This window comes from Pocillopora damicornis, chromosome 13 (genome assembly GCF_964200805.1).
Source record: "Pocillopora damicornis chromosome 13, jaPocDami1.2, whole genome shotgun sequence".
In the NCBI taxonomy this organism is placed as follows: Eukaryota; Metazoa; Cnidaria; class Anthozoa; order Scleractinia; family Pocilloporidae; genus Pocillopora; species Pocillopora damicornis.
In genome coordinates, this window is record NC_142682.1 from 20,431,794 (window position 1) to 20,448,767 (window position 16,974).

The 16,974-nt window shown below is 38.0% G+C and overlaps 3 protein-coding genes across 3 annotated transcripts; 2 read left to right on the forward strand and 1 right to left on the reverse strand.

The window, feature by feature from the left end:
* The first annotated feature begins 8 nt into the window (after positions 1–8).
* Positions 9–2,963, forward strand: LOC113664219 (endosomal/lysosomal proton channel TMEM175). Its single transcript, XM_027179815.2, has one exon. It carries the CDS (start codon positions 9–11, stop codon positions 1,515–1,517), a length of 1,509 nt encoding a protein of 502 aa, XP_027035616.2. The 3' UTR covers positions 1,518–2,963.
* Positions 2,957–6,047, forward strand: LOC113664447 (endosomal/lysosomal proton channel TMEM175). The gene has a single exon (XM_027180045.2). The coding sequence runs from the start codon at positions 3,446–3,448 to the stop codon at positions 4,871–4,873; it is 1,428 nt and encodes a 475-aa protein (XP_027035846.2). The 5' UTR covers positions 2,957–3,445; the 3' UTR covers positions 4,874–6,047.
* On the reverse strand, positions 5,663–16,477 carry LOC113664434 (PAN2-PAN3 deadenylation complex subunit pan3). The gene is made up of 16 exons (XM_027180037.2): positions 16,222–16,477; positions 14,592–14,752; positions 13,587–13,775; positions 13,203–13,325; positions 12,852–12,959; positions 12,337–12,391; positions 11,875–11,945; positions 11,328–11,415; positions 10,611–10,727; positions 9,913–10,207; positions 9,727–9,811; positions 9,111–9,250; positions 8,485–8,620; positions 8,186–8,250; positions 7,824–7,962; positions 5,663–7,551 (listed from the first exon to the last, which is right to left on the reverse strand). The coding sequence occupies exons 1-16, from the start codon at positions 16,361–16,363 to the stop codon at positions 7,417–7,419; spliced, it is 2,049 nt and encodes a 682-aa protein (XP_027035838.2). The 5' UTR covers positions 16,364–16,477; the 3' UTR covers positions 5,663–7,416.
* Between the last annotated feature and the right edge of the window lie 497 nt (positions 16,478–16,974).

Here is a 16,974-nt window from a genome sequence, read left to right on the forward strand (position 1 = left end):
CACTGCGTATGCGTACGATTCGAATGAAAGGAGAAAGTATGGCGGATCAACGAGATTTGGTGCATCTCAACCGCTTGAAATGCTTCAACGATGCTGTTTTTGCCATAGTATCGACCATTTTGATTCTTCCCATCCGCAAAATTCCAGAAAACTCTTCTAAAGACCTTGAAACTGAGCTGGATAAACGATGGAAGCAGCTTGTAGTGTATTTCATATCGTTTCTTGTTATTTGCTCTGTCTGGGAATCCCATGTGCACCGTTTTAAGATTCTTGCCCATGTAGACGATGTGTTAGTTTGGTTGAATCTAACCTCTCTCATGTTTACCTCGTTTTTACCGTTTGCGTGTGCACTGGAGGGAAATTATCCGACAAAATATCTTCCTTTAATGCTGATTTGCGCTGACATGTTAGTTGTAGAACTTCTCGAAGTGGCTATGATTTTCTATTCCTTTCACCATGACTACTTACTGATAGACGAACTAAAAGACCTCTCTAAGGAACAACAGAAGGAAAGAAGAAACTATATGTTGGCGAAAAAACTTCTTAATCCAATTCTGTATATTTTGGCTGGGTCTCTGAGTCTCGTCAATTCCGTTACTTCATGGGTTGTGATTTCTATCGTCATCATCACGCCCTGCATCCATCGTCTAATTGGCTTCATCTTTCGAAAATGCAAGTTTGTTCGCGTGGCTGGAGCAGATTTTGATCTTATGTTCGGTAACTACATCGACACAGAGAGGGTAGAATGTTTTAGTGATGGAGTATTCTCGATTGTCTCGACTCTGCTGGTATTGGACATCACAACAGAGAATTTGCCATCTGAAAACTGTGTCGAACAATTTGGAATCGATAGAGCTGTACTGAACATGTGGCCGAAGTTCTTGATATATGCAGCAAATTTCATTGTGATTGCTCTCTTGTGGTTTATCCATCACTCTCTCTTCCACTGCATCAAAAAAATGAATCAATTCATGTTGGTTTGCAACAACATTTCCTTGGCTTTCGTTGGTTTCTTTCCCTTTATTGTTGCCATTTTGAACAAGTTTGCTGACAAGCCTAGGAAACCTGATGACTGCACAAAGCTTGCTGTGCAGTGTGGCTCAGTGGTCATATTTATGGCAAGTATGTCTCAAGCTGTTGTATTTGTTGCTGCACTGTGGAAAGGTCCATCCCATCTGGAACCAAAGGTGAACCCAGCTGTTTCCAAAACAAGTCACTACTACTTGACTTTGAAACTTGCCATTTTACCTGTTATTAGTCTTGCAGCATACAGCGTTGCAATTACAGCAAGTGCTTTAATAATCTATATTGCTTTCCATGCTGGCGCATTTGTAACTCCATTCTTGTTCCTAGCACTGAAATTCTGCTGGGGCCATAGGGAAGTGGGTGTTTTGAGACACGATGTTGCCATGGATCCTGACTTGGAGACCTGGGTACCTCCCCCTCACAGAAGTAGGTTGCGTCTTCAAAAGAATTTCATAGGTGACACCACTTTATCACAGTCATTAGCATGCTAAGAAAATTTAAATAGTTTCAGACTTAAGGTGGCCCAAAATAGTTTTGCTGTTTTTTGAACCAAATTCTTTGTTAAATGTTTTCTACCCTATGTTTAAGTTGACAAAAATTATACTGGCTCTAAACTGATAAACTGAATGTTCTGAATTATTTGAAATTTGCACAAAGGTGCATCTTGAAATGATGACTGCCTTTCAATAAACAACAACTGGTGTCACAGTCATCATTTTTTGTTTGGGTTTTTTTGTTAATCAAATCTAATTATGGTGTTTCTACAAGCTTAAGCATTGATACTGCAACCTTAAAAATAATAAAACTGATCCAAATTTGTTTTTAAATAATTAGGTAATTAAGTATTATCAACTGAGTTAATAATACTAGATTACCCTGTTAAACTCACCCATCGATGCAGCACCTCAGTTTCTTTAAAAACTTACCCACCTTTATTTAAATAATTTAGTTTATATCACTCCAAAGGAAACAAAAGAAAAAGTGTTGATGCCACAATCCATTAAAGAATTGGTGTTCAAAAAACTGGCACAACTATTTTGAGCAACCTTTAAATGACCTAAACTAGCCCTAAAGATTCAGATGCATGGAAAGGATGGTGTCTGAATCAAGGAGAAATACAGGAATATCACCTGTCAGATATTCTTAATAGTTCTCATTTACTTTTTTCTTTGTGAGATAATAATATTTTATGTTCAAGTTCATTACAGAGCTCTTGCAAAATACCCGGACATCTTGATCTGGAGTTTAGGCTTGGACTTCTCCATGCCGTTATTTATACCAATTCCTATTTAATTTTAGGAGGTAAGACTCCTGTGAGGTTTCATTTACAATTATGTTTTGCAAGCAAATTGTGTTGTTAAGGTTAAAAGATGTTTTGTAAGGGTAATGATGGTATACATAAATAAAGCATGTTTGTTTTGCAAACATTTTCCTCTCTCCAAAAGCAATTTTAAAATTGCAGCTATGTTAATTATGGAAATAGTATCTTCCCAATATTTTGTGATGTTGTGTCATCTCTAAGATCAAGAAAACTAGTGTAAACTTTTGGAGCAACGTGGTTTCCAAAGAGAAGTCAACTAAAATCTCACCCTTTTGTGAGTCCAATTCCATTCAACAATCTTTAACTAAATAGACTGTAGCTTCTGTAGATACTTTATCTCACAGATTACTTTGCCTACTAATTTTAAGTATTGAGTTAACAAAATTTTTCGAAAGGTATTGTTAGTACCTGAATTAGAGAAATTATAAGTTTGCAAAATTTATTTTGCAAAGAAAGATAATGTATATTGCATGAGAGAAAAAGGAAAAATCATTATTTTGTAATGAAACACAGTTTAAACTAATTTAAGCCAATTGATACATAATGTTTAGAACCTAAGGCAGTTGAGATAGCTGTTTGCTTGAAAGGCAATAATAAATGCGTTTTCAAAAATCAACGTGAGTAGATTTTTACTTTACACTGAACAGTTTTAAAGGCCAATATCCTCTGGATGTTGGCCGTCACGCGATCCCCCCATCAACAACTATTGGAAGGGGAACGTTGCGTGACGCTAAACGCCGGAGGACTTTACCTTAATGCCCTTTTTTTTTTTTTTGCCGTCTAATATCCACTCAGGGATCGTCTGAGTGGAATCTGCATGACAAAAAAAGTCAATTTATAGCAGAAGTCGAGCGTTTGCGACCACGAGTTCGATTCTGCGACGAATGGGACTCCAAAGATGCGGAGAGCGGTATTCTCCCACCATGTGATCTACACGAAACATCTGGAAGAACCACAAACGATTTTAATTTCGCTTTGTGAGCTAACAGGAACTTAGAGATCATTTTAACAACGCGGAATTTATGTAGAATTGAGGGACATTTACGCTTTCATTTTCTGAACATATCCACATTTGATAACGAAACTAATTGAAGCGATATGACAGAGGAATTGGATCTTCTCCATCTCAAGCGTTTGCAATGCTTCAACGATGCAGTATTTGCCATTGTGGCGACCATTTTAGTTCTACCTATCAGAAAACTCGAGGAGAATGCGACAGAAAGCTCCAGCCTTGCCGATCAACTTAGCGACAAATGGCCGCAGTTATTGATCTACCTTGTAGGATTCCTCGTAATTTGTGCCGTATGGGAATCGCATGTTGTGCGCTTCCGTATCTTGTCACGGCTCGATGATGTGCTAGTCTGGTTAAACCTTGGATCGTTGCTATTCACTTCGTTTCTCCCTTTCACGTGCGCTTTAGAGGGAATGTTTACCTACAAGTACCTTCCCATGATGTTGATCTGCGGAAACCTGCTCGTTCTCGAAATCCTGGAGGTGATCATGATCGTGTACGCCTTTCATCATCCACGGCTGCTGGACCCCGAGTTTGACAACCTCTCCCATCAAGAAATCAAACAAAGGATGAAGTTGATGCTGGTGAAGAAAGCTGTTAACCCCTTCCTGTATATTTTAGCTGGTGCAGTTAGCTTGGCCAAGATAGAATTGGCCCTTATTGTTGTGGCGATTGTTGTCTTCTCTCCCTGCATTAATCGCCTCGCGGGTGTTATCTATCGCAAATGGACTCGTGTGCATCTAACTGGATCGGAGTTCGATCGCATGTTTGGGAATTTCATCGACAAAGAGAGAGTGGAGTTTTTCAGTGATGGACTTTTCGCGATTGTTTCCACTCTGTTGATCCTAGATATCACTGCTGAAGATTTTCCAACGGAAGAGGAAGTCAACAGCCATGGCATCCAGAGCACACTCCTACACATGAAGTCGGAAATTTTCACGTATGGAGCGACGTTCGTGGTGGTCGCGCTTTTATGGTTCACGCACCACTCGCTATTTCACTACATTGAGAAACTGAATCAAGTCATGCTCGTTTGTAACAATATTTCCTTGGCCTTCGTGGGTCTTGCTCCTTTAATCAACGTAACGCTTAACCGTTATGCAGGGCATGGCAAACCCGATAGCCGTCTTGCAGTGCAAATCGGGGCGATAATTGTATTCATGGCCAGCATCAGTCAGGCTGTAGTGTTTGTGATCGCCTTATGCAAGGGTTCGAACTATCTAATGGCGCGCGCGAATCCTAGCGTGGGATCTCGTACGCACGCGTATCTCGCGTTGAAGATGGCCATACTTCCACTGATAACGCTCGTGGTATATTTAGTAGCCGCGCTGTGCCAGCATGCTTCGCTCTCTGATGACGTGTATCACATCGCTGCAGGACTGACACCCATGATATTCATTCTCATGAAAATCGTGTTTTCCTGTTTCAAGGTTCACTGTAACTGCAGACAGCGGAGAAGGGGAACGGTGCGACAAGTCGATTCGGAATTTTACTTTTTTGCAGGAGGTGACTAAAAATAAAATGAAGTGCATGAGGGAAGAGAACAATTCCGAGAAACTTCAGGAACCAGAAATGCAGGACTAGATTTGTATTTCAAAGTGTCTTCTTTAACAGAGCGTGAATCCATGATGATCGAGAATATTTTGTGCAGACGCTACTGAGCATGATATATTTACAACTTCGTAGTTTTCAAGTGGAAGCCGTATTCGTGAACGATAGCAATCTAACCATTTACAGCCATATATCAATATGCATATTCTCCTTACTGTTCTCTGTACATTTCGTGAGGTGTTGACAAGGAGAACTTATTTAACAATCAAGAGCTTCTTTAGCAGATGATCATTAAGTTTATTCTTGTAACCTTAATGCTTAATTCAGGGATGATTTGTAGGGAGAAATTAGATGCTAATCACTCTCCAGGGTTAGGGGAGTTTCTCTCCTAGTAACATGTTAAGGTAATGACTCCAAACTAGTAAAAGATTAAGATCCTATATTCAAAATAATACTTTTTAATGTACTGCAAAATAAGGGAGGTACGTTTCTAAACAAACTGGTGCTGCGTCGGTGGAGGAGTATAACAAAAACATTTGGTTTTATCAACTGAGTTGATGATGTAACTTGGCCACCGTAAAGAGTTTCCGAGATACCGTTTCAAGCGTTAGCCCTTCGTCAGAGCTCTGACAGTGTTGCTATTTACATTATCAACTCATTCGATAAAACTAACATTATCTTATTGCAAAATAAGATTTCATTATGTCTTTATATCTGAGAACTCCGCTCAGAAAACAGAAGCACACCATTGGTAACGTTCAAACAATTCTTTATTGAAGACTTTTCATTTTAATAATAATATCTCAAATAAATCTTACTTTGACTTGCATCTAGAATTCTCGTAGAAGGTATGTCACTCTTGTGCAAACTCGACATCATAAATATCGAATTTCTTTTTAAAGGTCCTTTAAAAAAAGGATCTAAATATTTGATTTTGAAAATAATTCATTAAAAACCGTAGCTAATCTTCCTTTAACTATAAATATTGAAAAATACGTTTACAGTATGCAAAACGCTGCTGTACAATTGCACAGTATCTACACGAGTGATAGAATTTTATACAGTATGTATATTGTTTTACTTTACTTAAACACATAAAGGTATAAACGAGATACCAATAAAGAGGTAATTACAGCTTTCAGATTTTCCCTGACCTCCAAACGAGATATTTACAAGTTAATTTTACAACGTTAGAGTAGAGTTAAAGTTTTTTTAAGTTAATCCAAGCGAAAAGTAACCAAACACAAGGAAGGAAATATTCAATAGTGGCTGTACAGGAACCCCTTTGAACTTCAGGCCACATTTGTTACAGCTGCTAAATGAACGTGTAAGCTTCCACTCCACCATTCTCAGATTCCTCATTTACGTGTTTTTTTGTTGTTGTTGTTGTTGTTGTTTTTAATGAACAACGATCTAGTATTTTTCTGGTCTTTGGCTGATTCTCGGTCAGATGTAAAGATCAAATAATAAGATCGAAAGTGGTGAAAAGTGGCGGTAGAAAGGAAACCTAAAGGAGGAAAAACCATCGCCTCTCCCCCTAACACGTTTTTTCTCTGGTCCTCCCTGTCCACGAGCCTGGCACAAAATAGCAGTTTCTCGATGTTTTCAAGCTATTTGTCTAGCCAATAACTGGCCAACGAGGGCCTATTCAATATTTTTTCTGGCCAATCAGACGGACCATTGAATTACAGAATCGTGGGTTAGATGAAGACGTCTGGCGCAGTTCTAAAATTTTACTTCGAGGCCACCCAACAGACATCTGCCCAGTCGCTGCACTCAAATTGCATAAAAAGTTTGCACAAAACTAAATCATTATCATGTGGAAAAGTAGGAACTTTTACAAGAATGAATCTGTGAATTCTTGTGCTTTTACTTCAACCCATCGTTCAAAGAAGAAGCACCATTCTGTTACAGCGGTTGTCGAGGCGCGTTTGATTGGCAAATATGCTTAATCCGTCGTAGTGCAAAAAATAATTAACAAGTCAAAACCAAGATAATTTAGTCAGTTAATCCACGTTTGGTTCTAGGTGCTACCTGTAATCGACGCGTGTGATCTAAGACAGCTTTCAGATCCGAAATGATCTTGAAACGTAAAATAACACTTCTGTATTCGTGGTTGAATCTGCGTAGGAAACGAATTTTTACGTTGTCCTTCTTAGATTTCTCCTCTAGAAAAGTGATGTCGCACATAATTAGTTTCAATTGTATAAAGAACCGATACACAAAAGGCGAGTGAGAATCGTCGGTGACCTATCTTCTTATTAAGAACCTTTTAATATATCAAGAGAATATCAAGAAAATATCTATTGTTGCTGTGATAAAAATAACCCAAGGAGTGAACATAGATGATTTGTCCGCGGGCAACTCACCCACAATCCACGCACGCGTGCCTTTCACTCCAAATCCTTTACGAGTACCACGCGAGCTTTTTTTTTTGTTGTTAACTGCTTTTTTTTTCCATTAAGAAACCTACCACTTTGTTTCTGTGATTAAATTAGGGGTGTGTTTACGCCAGAGAAGCGGAGATTATTTCACCGAAAGCGCCTTCGAAGCACTGCTTCAGATCACGATATGAAACCACCAACACAGACTGTTCGTCTCGTGACATAAGGCAAACTTTCTCGTTTGTCCCTGCTTCTAGCTGGAAAATGAAACAATGAAATGAAGTATTAGAATGTAATGACAAGAGGGATTAGATTCGATAATATCAGCTAAAACTGGAAAATCAGTCTAACTTAATTTTCAAAAGATGAAAGACAAACATTGTAAGAATTACAAAATCAAAACCGAAGTAATAACAAAAGCCCATCAGTCAATGAGAACGCAAAGTAAAAACTATCAAATTAATTGGAGCGCGGTGATAAAACTTTTTAAGTTACCAAAAACACCATCATCGTTTCCAAAAGAACTAACCTTGTTTAGACAGGCAACTATATGAGCCAAGTCTACCCATGGTGCACCATTTTCAGTGACTTGGTGGAACAAGTAGTCTCTAAACAGCTTCAAAAGATATCGGTCACCAGTCTCCGACCAACTTGGATCCATAGTGAATCTGTAAAGTAATGGGCACGAGTCAGAGGGAAATCAAACGGGATCCATTGCCTAACATTACATTGCCGGGTTTTTTTTTTTTTAATTTTCGTGGATTTGCGAATACACATCGATCCTGAAGAAACATAGATGTCATATGACGAAAATGACGTATGAGAAATCAGTCAGTCTGAAGGTGTTTACGGTGCAAGCAGAAACAATCAATACGAAGGCACAAAACATACTCTGGTCGTTCATTGATGATTCCAATCTTGCAGAGGATTCTGAAAAGGCGCCCGTTCTCCATTTCCTGATAAACAGAAAAAAATCATGTCGTTTAGCTTTGGCCATATGCGTTGAACATACAAATACCTAAAGACTAATAAAAATGTAAAATGTAAGGTTTAGATTGATTTAAGTTCGTCTATAACGATTTTGAACTCATGGTTGTGTGTCTTGAAAAATTCTGCAAAAATTTTTTCCAAATGCTCAAACGAAGATTCCCAAACATCTATATGCTGGTAATAAATTTTTATAGTATTACCTTAGCCAGCTCGCCCTCTAAAACATCGCACTTGACTTGCGCAGCGTCTAATTGTGTGTAAAATCTGGCTCCGATCATCGGCATAATGTCATTCACGCTCTTCATGTGAGCTGCGATAGGACTGCCCAGAAGATAGCTGTCGGAGAGGGCAAAGTTTAGATTGAACAAAGACTTTCCAAAGCCGAGTAACAAAACAACATAAAGGTCTACTTCTGTAGTTTCTTCTGAGAGCTTAAGATAAATAAAAATTAGCCTACATCTTCACAGTATATCCCAGTTTCTAAAGAAAGAAGTTAGCAGGAACACTGCTACTCCTCCATAATGTGCAAGCCCACCGAAAGCAGCCCCACTCCATTTTGTCAATTTTCTGAACATTTTACACTCATGGGAGGATCGGAACACGTAGAGTGAAATGTCTAACCCGTGAACATAGCACAATAACATTGTCACCGGTCGTACCCAAACCTCTCGATTCGAAATCAAGCGCACTAACCACTAAGCTCCATGTCTCTCGCGGTAATGTACCAGAACTACGTATAAAATGATCTTCAAAGAGCTGGATTTAGTGTACATTACATTTCCCTTCCACAAGTGTTGCTTAAAAAGGAACAACGACTGACACTTACATAATAAGGTTTTTAAGATCTGAGGAGTAGTTCATGGCCATGTACTCCAACGACTGTTGAATATGTTCACGTTGCACAGCTTGAAGAGAGTAACACGCCAAGGCAAGGACTAGTTTACCAAGGGAAGTAAGATCCTCTTGCTGCGAGAGAAAATGAAGTATAAAGGAAAACGAGTAAGCTACAAAATTAATGTCCAAAGGTGAGAAATTTTGATGCTGCTATGCCATAAGACACAATGAAACAGGAACAAACGGACGCGATGCGATGGCGTGACACAGACACACAATCTGTTGTCAAGCGAGCAAGTAATTGTTACCAAGCGCATAAAGATCTCGGGAAATGCTGAGCAGGGTTTTTCATTTGCTTCTTTAAGGTTATAAGAAAAATAAGATTAACTCATGTTGGCTTGAACATATCACAGGAGTTAGGAAAAGGAGAACTTGCGAGCAAACTTTGATTTCAATTTAAGATTTGTGACGCAACATGAATTACTCCAAAATAACAAGTTTACCACGGATTTCCACTTGTCACGGTACTTCCTTGCACTACGGGAGAATCAGGAACTCTTACAAAACCTCTAGCACAAGCATTAGATTCAACCACATTAATGACGTACCTGGAAATGTGGAATCATAGCATTCGGGCTGTTACTTGCATCAAAACTGAGAACATCGAATATCCCACAACCATTTATTCTTAATCTGCCAAGAAAACAAAATGAACGTTAACATTTTAATTAAGTTCAAAAAGAGAAAGTCGAAAAGAACAGAACGCAACGCAAAACAAACAGTTGTACACTCACCTTGAATTTCCGATTAATAAAATCTTGGAGGGATCAATGACTCTACAGGCCAGTCCAGATGCATGAACAGATCTCAGTGCAGACGACAACTGAATAATGTAACTCCAAATCAACCGTTCAGGCATGGGACTGCGGTGACCTGGCCGGTGTCTGTTTAACATTCCGCCGGCACGAGGATGTGAGGGAAATACTAATGTACCATCGGGGTTCACGGGGAGATTGGAGTCTGGACCCGAAAAATGCCTCATAAGGAGTGTTTCGGCTCCAGGATGATAGTCGTAAACGAAGACGAGAGCTGTGTGACGAATGAAGGTGGTTAATACGAGTCCTCGAAGCCGGAAAGCATTGATTCATTTCACAAGCGCAAAGGTATAACTTCTCAATCAGTTCCTATTACATATCTTAAATACTATTTCAGTATAGATTCATGCCTGTTGAATGTTCGATTAAAGGCGAGTACGTGCTTTTAGATTGCCAGAATAGAGTCAGCTATGGTCATTTACAGATGGAAAACACTTAACCTGTTTTCAAACTAGGAATGATAAATAGAGACTTTCCAAGTCACTTCAAGTAGAAAAGGTCAGTTTCACCACTGAAGACAACAAGTCTGTTTCAGGGACTTCACAGGAGAATTAAATGGTTCAATGACATCGTTCCCTAAGATTGATAAAATACGTTATTTTCTCCTCTACACTTACAATTATCTCCAAAAGACTTTGTTGTAAACACTTCTCTGAGACTGACGAGATTTGAGTGGCTGACTTTCTTCCACTGATCCACAAGAGCCATGGACTTGGTATTTACAAGTCGAAAAGCTAAACCACAAGAAACACTCTATGTAAGAACAAACATGGGGAAACAAGGAAACTGAATGACCCTATCACTGATTTACTGTCTGTCTGGCTGACTGACCGACAGACCAACCGACTTATTGTCTGTCCGGTTGACTCACTGACTTACAGAAAAAGTAAGTCTCAAAGGCTGAATAACTGACTCACTGATTAGTTGACTGACTGACATACTAAAAAAAATTTGGTTTCATCAACTGAGTTGATAATGTAAATTAGTCGCCGTAAAGAGTTTCAAAGCTGACGTTTTGAGCGTTAGCCCTTCGTCAGAGCGAGATATTTCGTCAAATAAATCAAATCATCTTGTTCTACTCCCCCACCAACCCAGCGCTACAGTTTGTTTAGAAACTTTAACCCCCTCATTCATTTGACTGACATACTGTATAACGGAGTCTCCAAGTGACTGTCTGACTGGCCGAAGGACTGACTGGTTACCAGACTTCCTGACCCATAGACTGACTAGCTGACCAACTAACTAATGACTGTCAAACTGACTAACTGATTGACTGACTGTCTGTCTTACTGCCTCGGTTCATTATCAAACGTTTCAATAATCAGTCCACTTACAATGTATTCTTCTAAGTATGTAAATAAGTCCATCTTTAGAATTTGCGGCTTTGTAGCAGGTAGTCATATAACCAAACGTCCTTTGCGCCTTCAGGGGAAAAAATTAAAACACATAGTACATTAGCTAAAATATAACTGTCAGCTAAACACATTGTTATAAGACTTGCAAACTCAATAAAAGTGGAAAAATGAAATCTTATTCATCTTCTAACATCCATGAACACCTTTTTTTATTTTTTTACATCACTAAACATCTGCCAAGCACCAGAGCCTGCTGCAGATCTTGTTCTTCATTAAACCCCCACCCCACCCCACCCCATCCCACCCATACCCCATTGAAAATAATTTAAACAAAGTAAAAGTTGGCCCAGCACATCCACTGAAAAAACCATTTTGGGAATCAACAAATTAATCACAACATGTCAATTTAACTCTTCTTAATGCCATGATGTTTTCCATTTTATCTGCCTTCTTTGTAACTAATTTTGGTAACCTCAGTTAATTTATAGGTTTTCTTTTTTTTTTAAGTCAAGTTTACTGAATTTACCTGCTCAGTTGGGGTATCCAAGGGTTCTATTGGACACAGGGTGTGGTAACTGTCAACCTCCTGCGGCACAGCTAACAATGATATGGTACAAGTACATTCATCAGCAAAAGAAATAATTCTTTTCAGAAAGTAAGTTATATATTTGACAAACATTCCATGGGCCATGGACATGAGATGGAGGATACCCAACATGATGAGTAGCCTCACAGACAATATGTGGGAGGCAGAGAAATATCATACTAATAACAACCAGAAAATACTTATGATGAAGAGCTAACTTCTGGCCTGGCATGGTATAGTTGCTCAAGTTCATGGTAGCTGCTCTACTCAAAACCTAGAATTGTACCATATCCACACATCCATATTGAAATTAATGATATCATTTTTGCATGCCAGTCCCTCCAAACCTGCTCTTTTTTTATATTTCTACCACTAACATAACATTACAAGGCTGCTTCTTACTGTTATCATCTGGGTCAAGCTGTGCCATACTTAGTGTATGTTGGTGAATGAGTTCCTGAAAAATGAGAAGGGAAACATTCAGATTTTCAGACAAAACCACTTGATTTGCAAAAATGATTTTCTTAAGCCTGGTGTTCACTAAAAATGCATTCAGAGTTAGCTTTGAATCCTAAGAATGCTTACAGCCTGAAGAAAAGCTGAAAGTTGAAAACTCAAAGTCATAACTTTGATGAAATTTGGGTCACAAAAAAAACAAAACATGTCTTTTTTCTCTATAATGTCTGAGGCCCAAGATAATGATGGTTCTCAGAACCTCTTTGTGCTCAAAGTGCAACAATCTAAAAGTTTTCTCTGGGTCAAAATCAGCAGAGTCGTATGCAGAATCAGTATTCTGCTTAGGGTTTCCTGGTTTCATTTTCATTTGACAGTATCCCTCTGCATGTGAAAACCAGAACAACACAGAGCTTGAACCACTCAAACCAAAGGCTACCACATACTAACTAATGGTTACTAACCTGTCGAATTTGAGTTGACATGGAGAAAGAATTGTTCCGTGTTTGAGTGCTATGAAGATGTGCAAGGTGAGAAGGCTCTGACACATATGCCTGGTACGATGGGAAAAGCTAAAATAGACAAAATACACGTATTTCAGAAGGAAAAAACTATCTGCCACTTTTTCTTTAAGCATACAAGTACAAGTTTACTATCTCATATTAGTGATAAAGAGCATTCATGTTAGTAATCACAAAAGACATTACAATCTACATTTAAAACATGTTTTCCTGACAAGGACAACCAAATATTAAACAATATTTTTTCCATCAATTTAACAAGAGGTTTTTTTTCAGCAAAAGTATAATTCTTACCACAGCAGGCTGCTGTTGTCCTTGTTGAGTGTAAAAGTAGGTTGTTCCACCAATGGATTCCATCTGCTGTGGAGCTGGAACATGTGCCTGGTTGTGTATTTGTGGCTGGGGGAGATTTTGGTTCTAAAGAAAACATAGAGGTTTAAAGAACTTTATTATTGTTGTTGTGAGAGCAAAGATCAACTCCAAACCTCTTTAGATGTGAGGGCTACAAGAATATTGCCCTTGGAAATTGTTCTTGTGGCCATTCTAGGAACATGCAGGAACTGTATGTAAAATGTTGTTGCTGATGGGTTTGCACTGAAACTATCCTCAAATTACATATAAAATTGCCAAAACGTAGCAAAACATAAGAAATAAATGCATTCGAAATAAAACACTCACTGCAGTAGATGGTAAAAATTCAAATGCTTGTGACGTGATTGGATTGTGGTGTGCCTTTGGTGATCCAAGTGGTGGCTTGCTAGGAGAATGCAGTGGTGACACAGGACCTCCAGGTGCCAGGGATGAGGTAAATGCCTTCTTTGATGGGGAAAGAGGAGAGAGGTGCCCACCAAGGGAACCTGCAGGCATCTGAATAATGTAAAAAACAAGTTTAGTTACATGATCATGTTTGAACAAGTTATCACACCTCAAAAGAAGCTCAGCTAGCCACTACTATATACATGGTAATTTAGTGTTAACAACTGAGTTTAAAACGTAAATTAGCCACTGTAAAGGGTAAAAAAGCTGACATTTCATCATTAGCCCTTCATCGTCCATCACTCAGTTACATGATCATGTTTGAACAAGTTATCACACCTCAAAAGAAGTTCAGCTAACCACTACTATATACATGATAATTTAGTGTTAAAAACTGAGTTGAAAATGTAAATTAGCCACTGTAAAGGGTAAAAAAGCTGACGTTTTGTCGTTAGCCCTTCGTCGTCCATCACTCTGATGAAGGGCTGACACTTGAAATGTCCATTTTTTTTACCCTTTACAGTGGCCAATTTACGTTTTCAACTCAGTTGTTAACACTGAATTACCTGCTATACTCTCCCACCAACGCAGCACCACAGTTTCTTTAGAAACTTACCCCTTTACTACCTTATACATGTCTGATTTCATGCTTGTATTTATAAAATATAAATCATACAAAGTCAGAAATTAAAGTTGCAAAAAATTAAATAATTATTATCATATATAAATACAAGCACAGTCAGAATTTTATGTACATGTGTAAATAGCAGATATTTTAAAACATGAAAGTGCTGAAATGAAAATGACCAATAAGATCACATGACTGGTGAAAAGTAATCCAAATTTGATGGATTATTTAAAAGAAGACTGAAAGAGGTGACATTTTCAGATGTTTTCCAACTAACAGCAGAGCCAACAATACATTACCTTGTTTGTTGAAATCGACAACTGTGCCATGTTGCCAACAAAGTTGTCATGCAGACCAGCTGTGTTGCTTTTGAACCCTCCACTTCTGAGCCCCTTGGGACCAACAGGTCCGTTATTCATCATTGGACCATTATTTATAACATGTCCATTATTGGCAGGCCCTGATTGGAAGAGAAGAATAAGGAACTTCAGTCATGAAATTCCAATCATGAAATGTGGAAAGACAGATGATGTCACGAATAGTCAGATTGCAGTTGTAGCACATTCAATGAGAGCAACTCATGCTTTTCTCACAACTCTTATTTAACTACAATAATTTTATCAATTTTAACAGTTTCAGCCATTTCTAAATTTCTTCAATTTCAGTTCTATGTAAAGTGCATTACATTATATTTGTATAATTTTTTGCATTTTTGAAGTACAATAAAGTTATTATTATTATTATCATTATTGTTACTATACTTACTGTTTATTTGCTGCTTACTTATTGTTATTACACTTTCAAGTAGAAGGATATTAAAAAGAAAGAAAATATCACTGAAGAAATTATTTGAATTGACAAAAACTTCTCAGATCTAAAACTTTTGTAAAGGTGTTGCAGAAAATGAGGAAAATTGATTAAAAAAAACAAAAGAAATAGTACATAAGTGAGCACAATGAAAAAAATTCACACAAGCCCCCTATGATCTTCAGGTTTGTGTAACAGATGCCTTTGAGTGTGATGAGCCTTTTTAATAATTTTATAATGGCTAATACAGACAAATATTATGAACAAAAATATAGTTGTCAAGTCACATATGTCCTACTCAAAGTTCAGTTATCAACTGTAGTCTTCAATTTTAAGATCTCACACCACTTCAGTGAATAAATTGTTTCTCGTGAGAGTACTCACTCAAAACTTTTTTACAAACTCAAAATAATAATTATAATAATAACAATAACAATAACAATAAAACTGGCACAGCCAGCTGCGAAATATGTTCTTAAACCTGTCCGATAGTAACTACAAAATTATTGGCAAAACATATAAGCTATCTGTGACATTTTGGTTTAACCACACACGTTCATTGTTTTGAAAACGCAGACTGACGTAGATATAGACGTAAATGCACTTAACTACTATGGTTCCATGACATAAAAAAGTTGTAAATCATTCACCACAACAATTCTATGAAGTTATGATCGAGTTTCTTCCTGTTCTTGAAACACAGTTCACTGCCTTGGGACATCTGCTTCTTCATTTAGACAGACCTCATTGCAGTACAACGCTACATAGTAATAGCGAAATTACTGAAAAATTGTGACATCTCTATTTACCTATCGCACTGATTTAGAATTCGTGTTTTTTTCCCTAAGCTGTCCTATACCCAAAGTTTTATTAGTTAAAATTTGAATTTTTTTAATAGACTTTGATAGTCAATTCCATTTTATTTTGAATCTTCTAAACAGACCTCAACATTGTTTGTTGTTCAAAATTGTGCCTGCAAAATTTGCCAAAGATACTTCACGATTCCACCTTCTAACCTTGCTAAATAACTAAAAATATATCTATCTACATTAAAATCACCTATAAAATATGCAAAGATCAAAAACGAATATCCCTCGACCGTTGTTTGTAAATTATACGTACCCATTCGACCTTCGTTGGAAGAAGGCCTCGCATGAACAAACTGGCACTGATCGCCGTAGAAACAATATCCATTTGTATTGTAATAACGACATAACGTGGGCCTTGAGGATCTGTAACCAGTCGTTGAGTTTGAATGATTCATCACTTCACGATGATCGCGTTTTCAGATAATAATTCGCTGCTGAGACATTGTAAATAACCGACCTTCAGATTACCGCCGCCATTTTTGATCGGTTCGTCTTGCGTTACTTTCATAAACGTGTGCGCACGCATGTTGACTAGGTTCAAGTCTACCTCTCTCAAGAGTTCAAGTGCACAAGAACTCGGCATATCCGGACAGGTGTACTGTTGGAAAACAAACGTGAATATTACATATAATTCTAATGTCATTTCTTCAGTAAATGTCTAGAACGTATATGAGTGCTTAAGTAATTTACAGGCTTCAATCCGTCTCAACATTTTAATTTGGTTGGATCTGAATTTCACTTTCTATGTCTTAAGGATAAATTTCAACTGTACTGTACAGTTTTAATTTAGAGAAACCGGACCAAACCTGAGTCTTGAAATAACTAAGAAGACATTTGCTGTCTTCGCTATGACTTTTGCAAATGGTTAGACATTCTAGCCCTCTCGGATGAGGAGGATAAACCGCAGGCCCCGTCTCCTGCATCTTCTGGTTAGCAGGGGACGTAAAAGAACCCACGCATTTCCAGCAAAGAGCAAGGTACGTTCGTCCCAACCTCTCCAAATATA

Coding starts and splice junctions, on each gene's coding strand:
- LOC113664219 (XM_027179815.2), top strand. CDS start 9: ATGCGTACGATTCGAATGAAAGGAGAAAGTATGGCGGATCAACGAGAT.
- LOC113664447 (XM_027180045.2), top strand. CDS start 3,446: ATGACAGAGGAATTGGATCTTCTCCATCTCAAGCGTTTGCAATGCTTC.
- LOC113664434 (XM_027180037.2), bottom strand. CDS start 16,363: ATGAATCATTCAAACTCAACGACTGGTTACAGATCCTCAAGGCCCACG. Junction 13,326..13,586: donor AATTTTTACCATCTACTGCA/GTGAGTGTTTTA, acceptor TGTTTTCTTTAG/AACCAAAATCTCCCCCAGCC. Junction 12,392..12,851: donor TGTCAACTCAAATTCGACAG/GTTAGTAACCAT, acceptor CTCATTTTTCAG/GAACTCATTCACCAACATAC.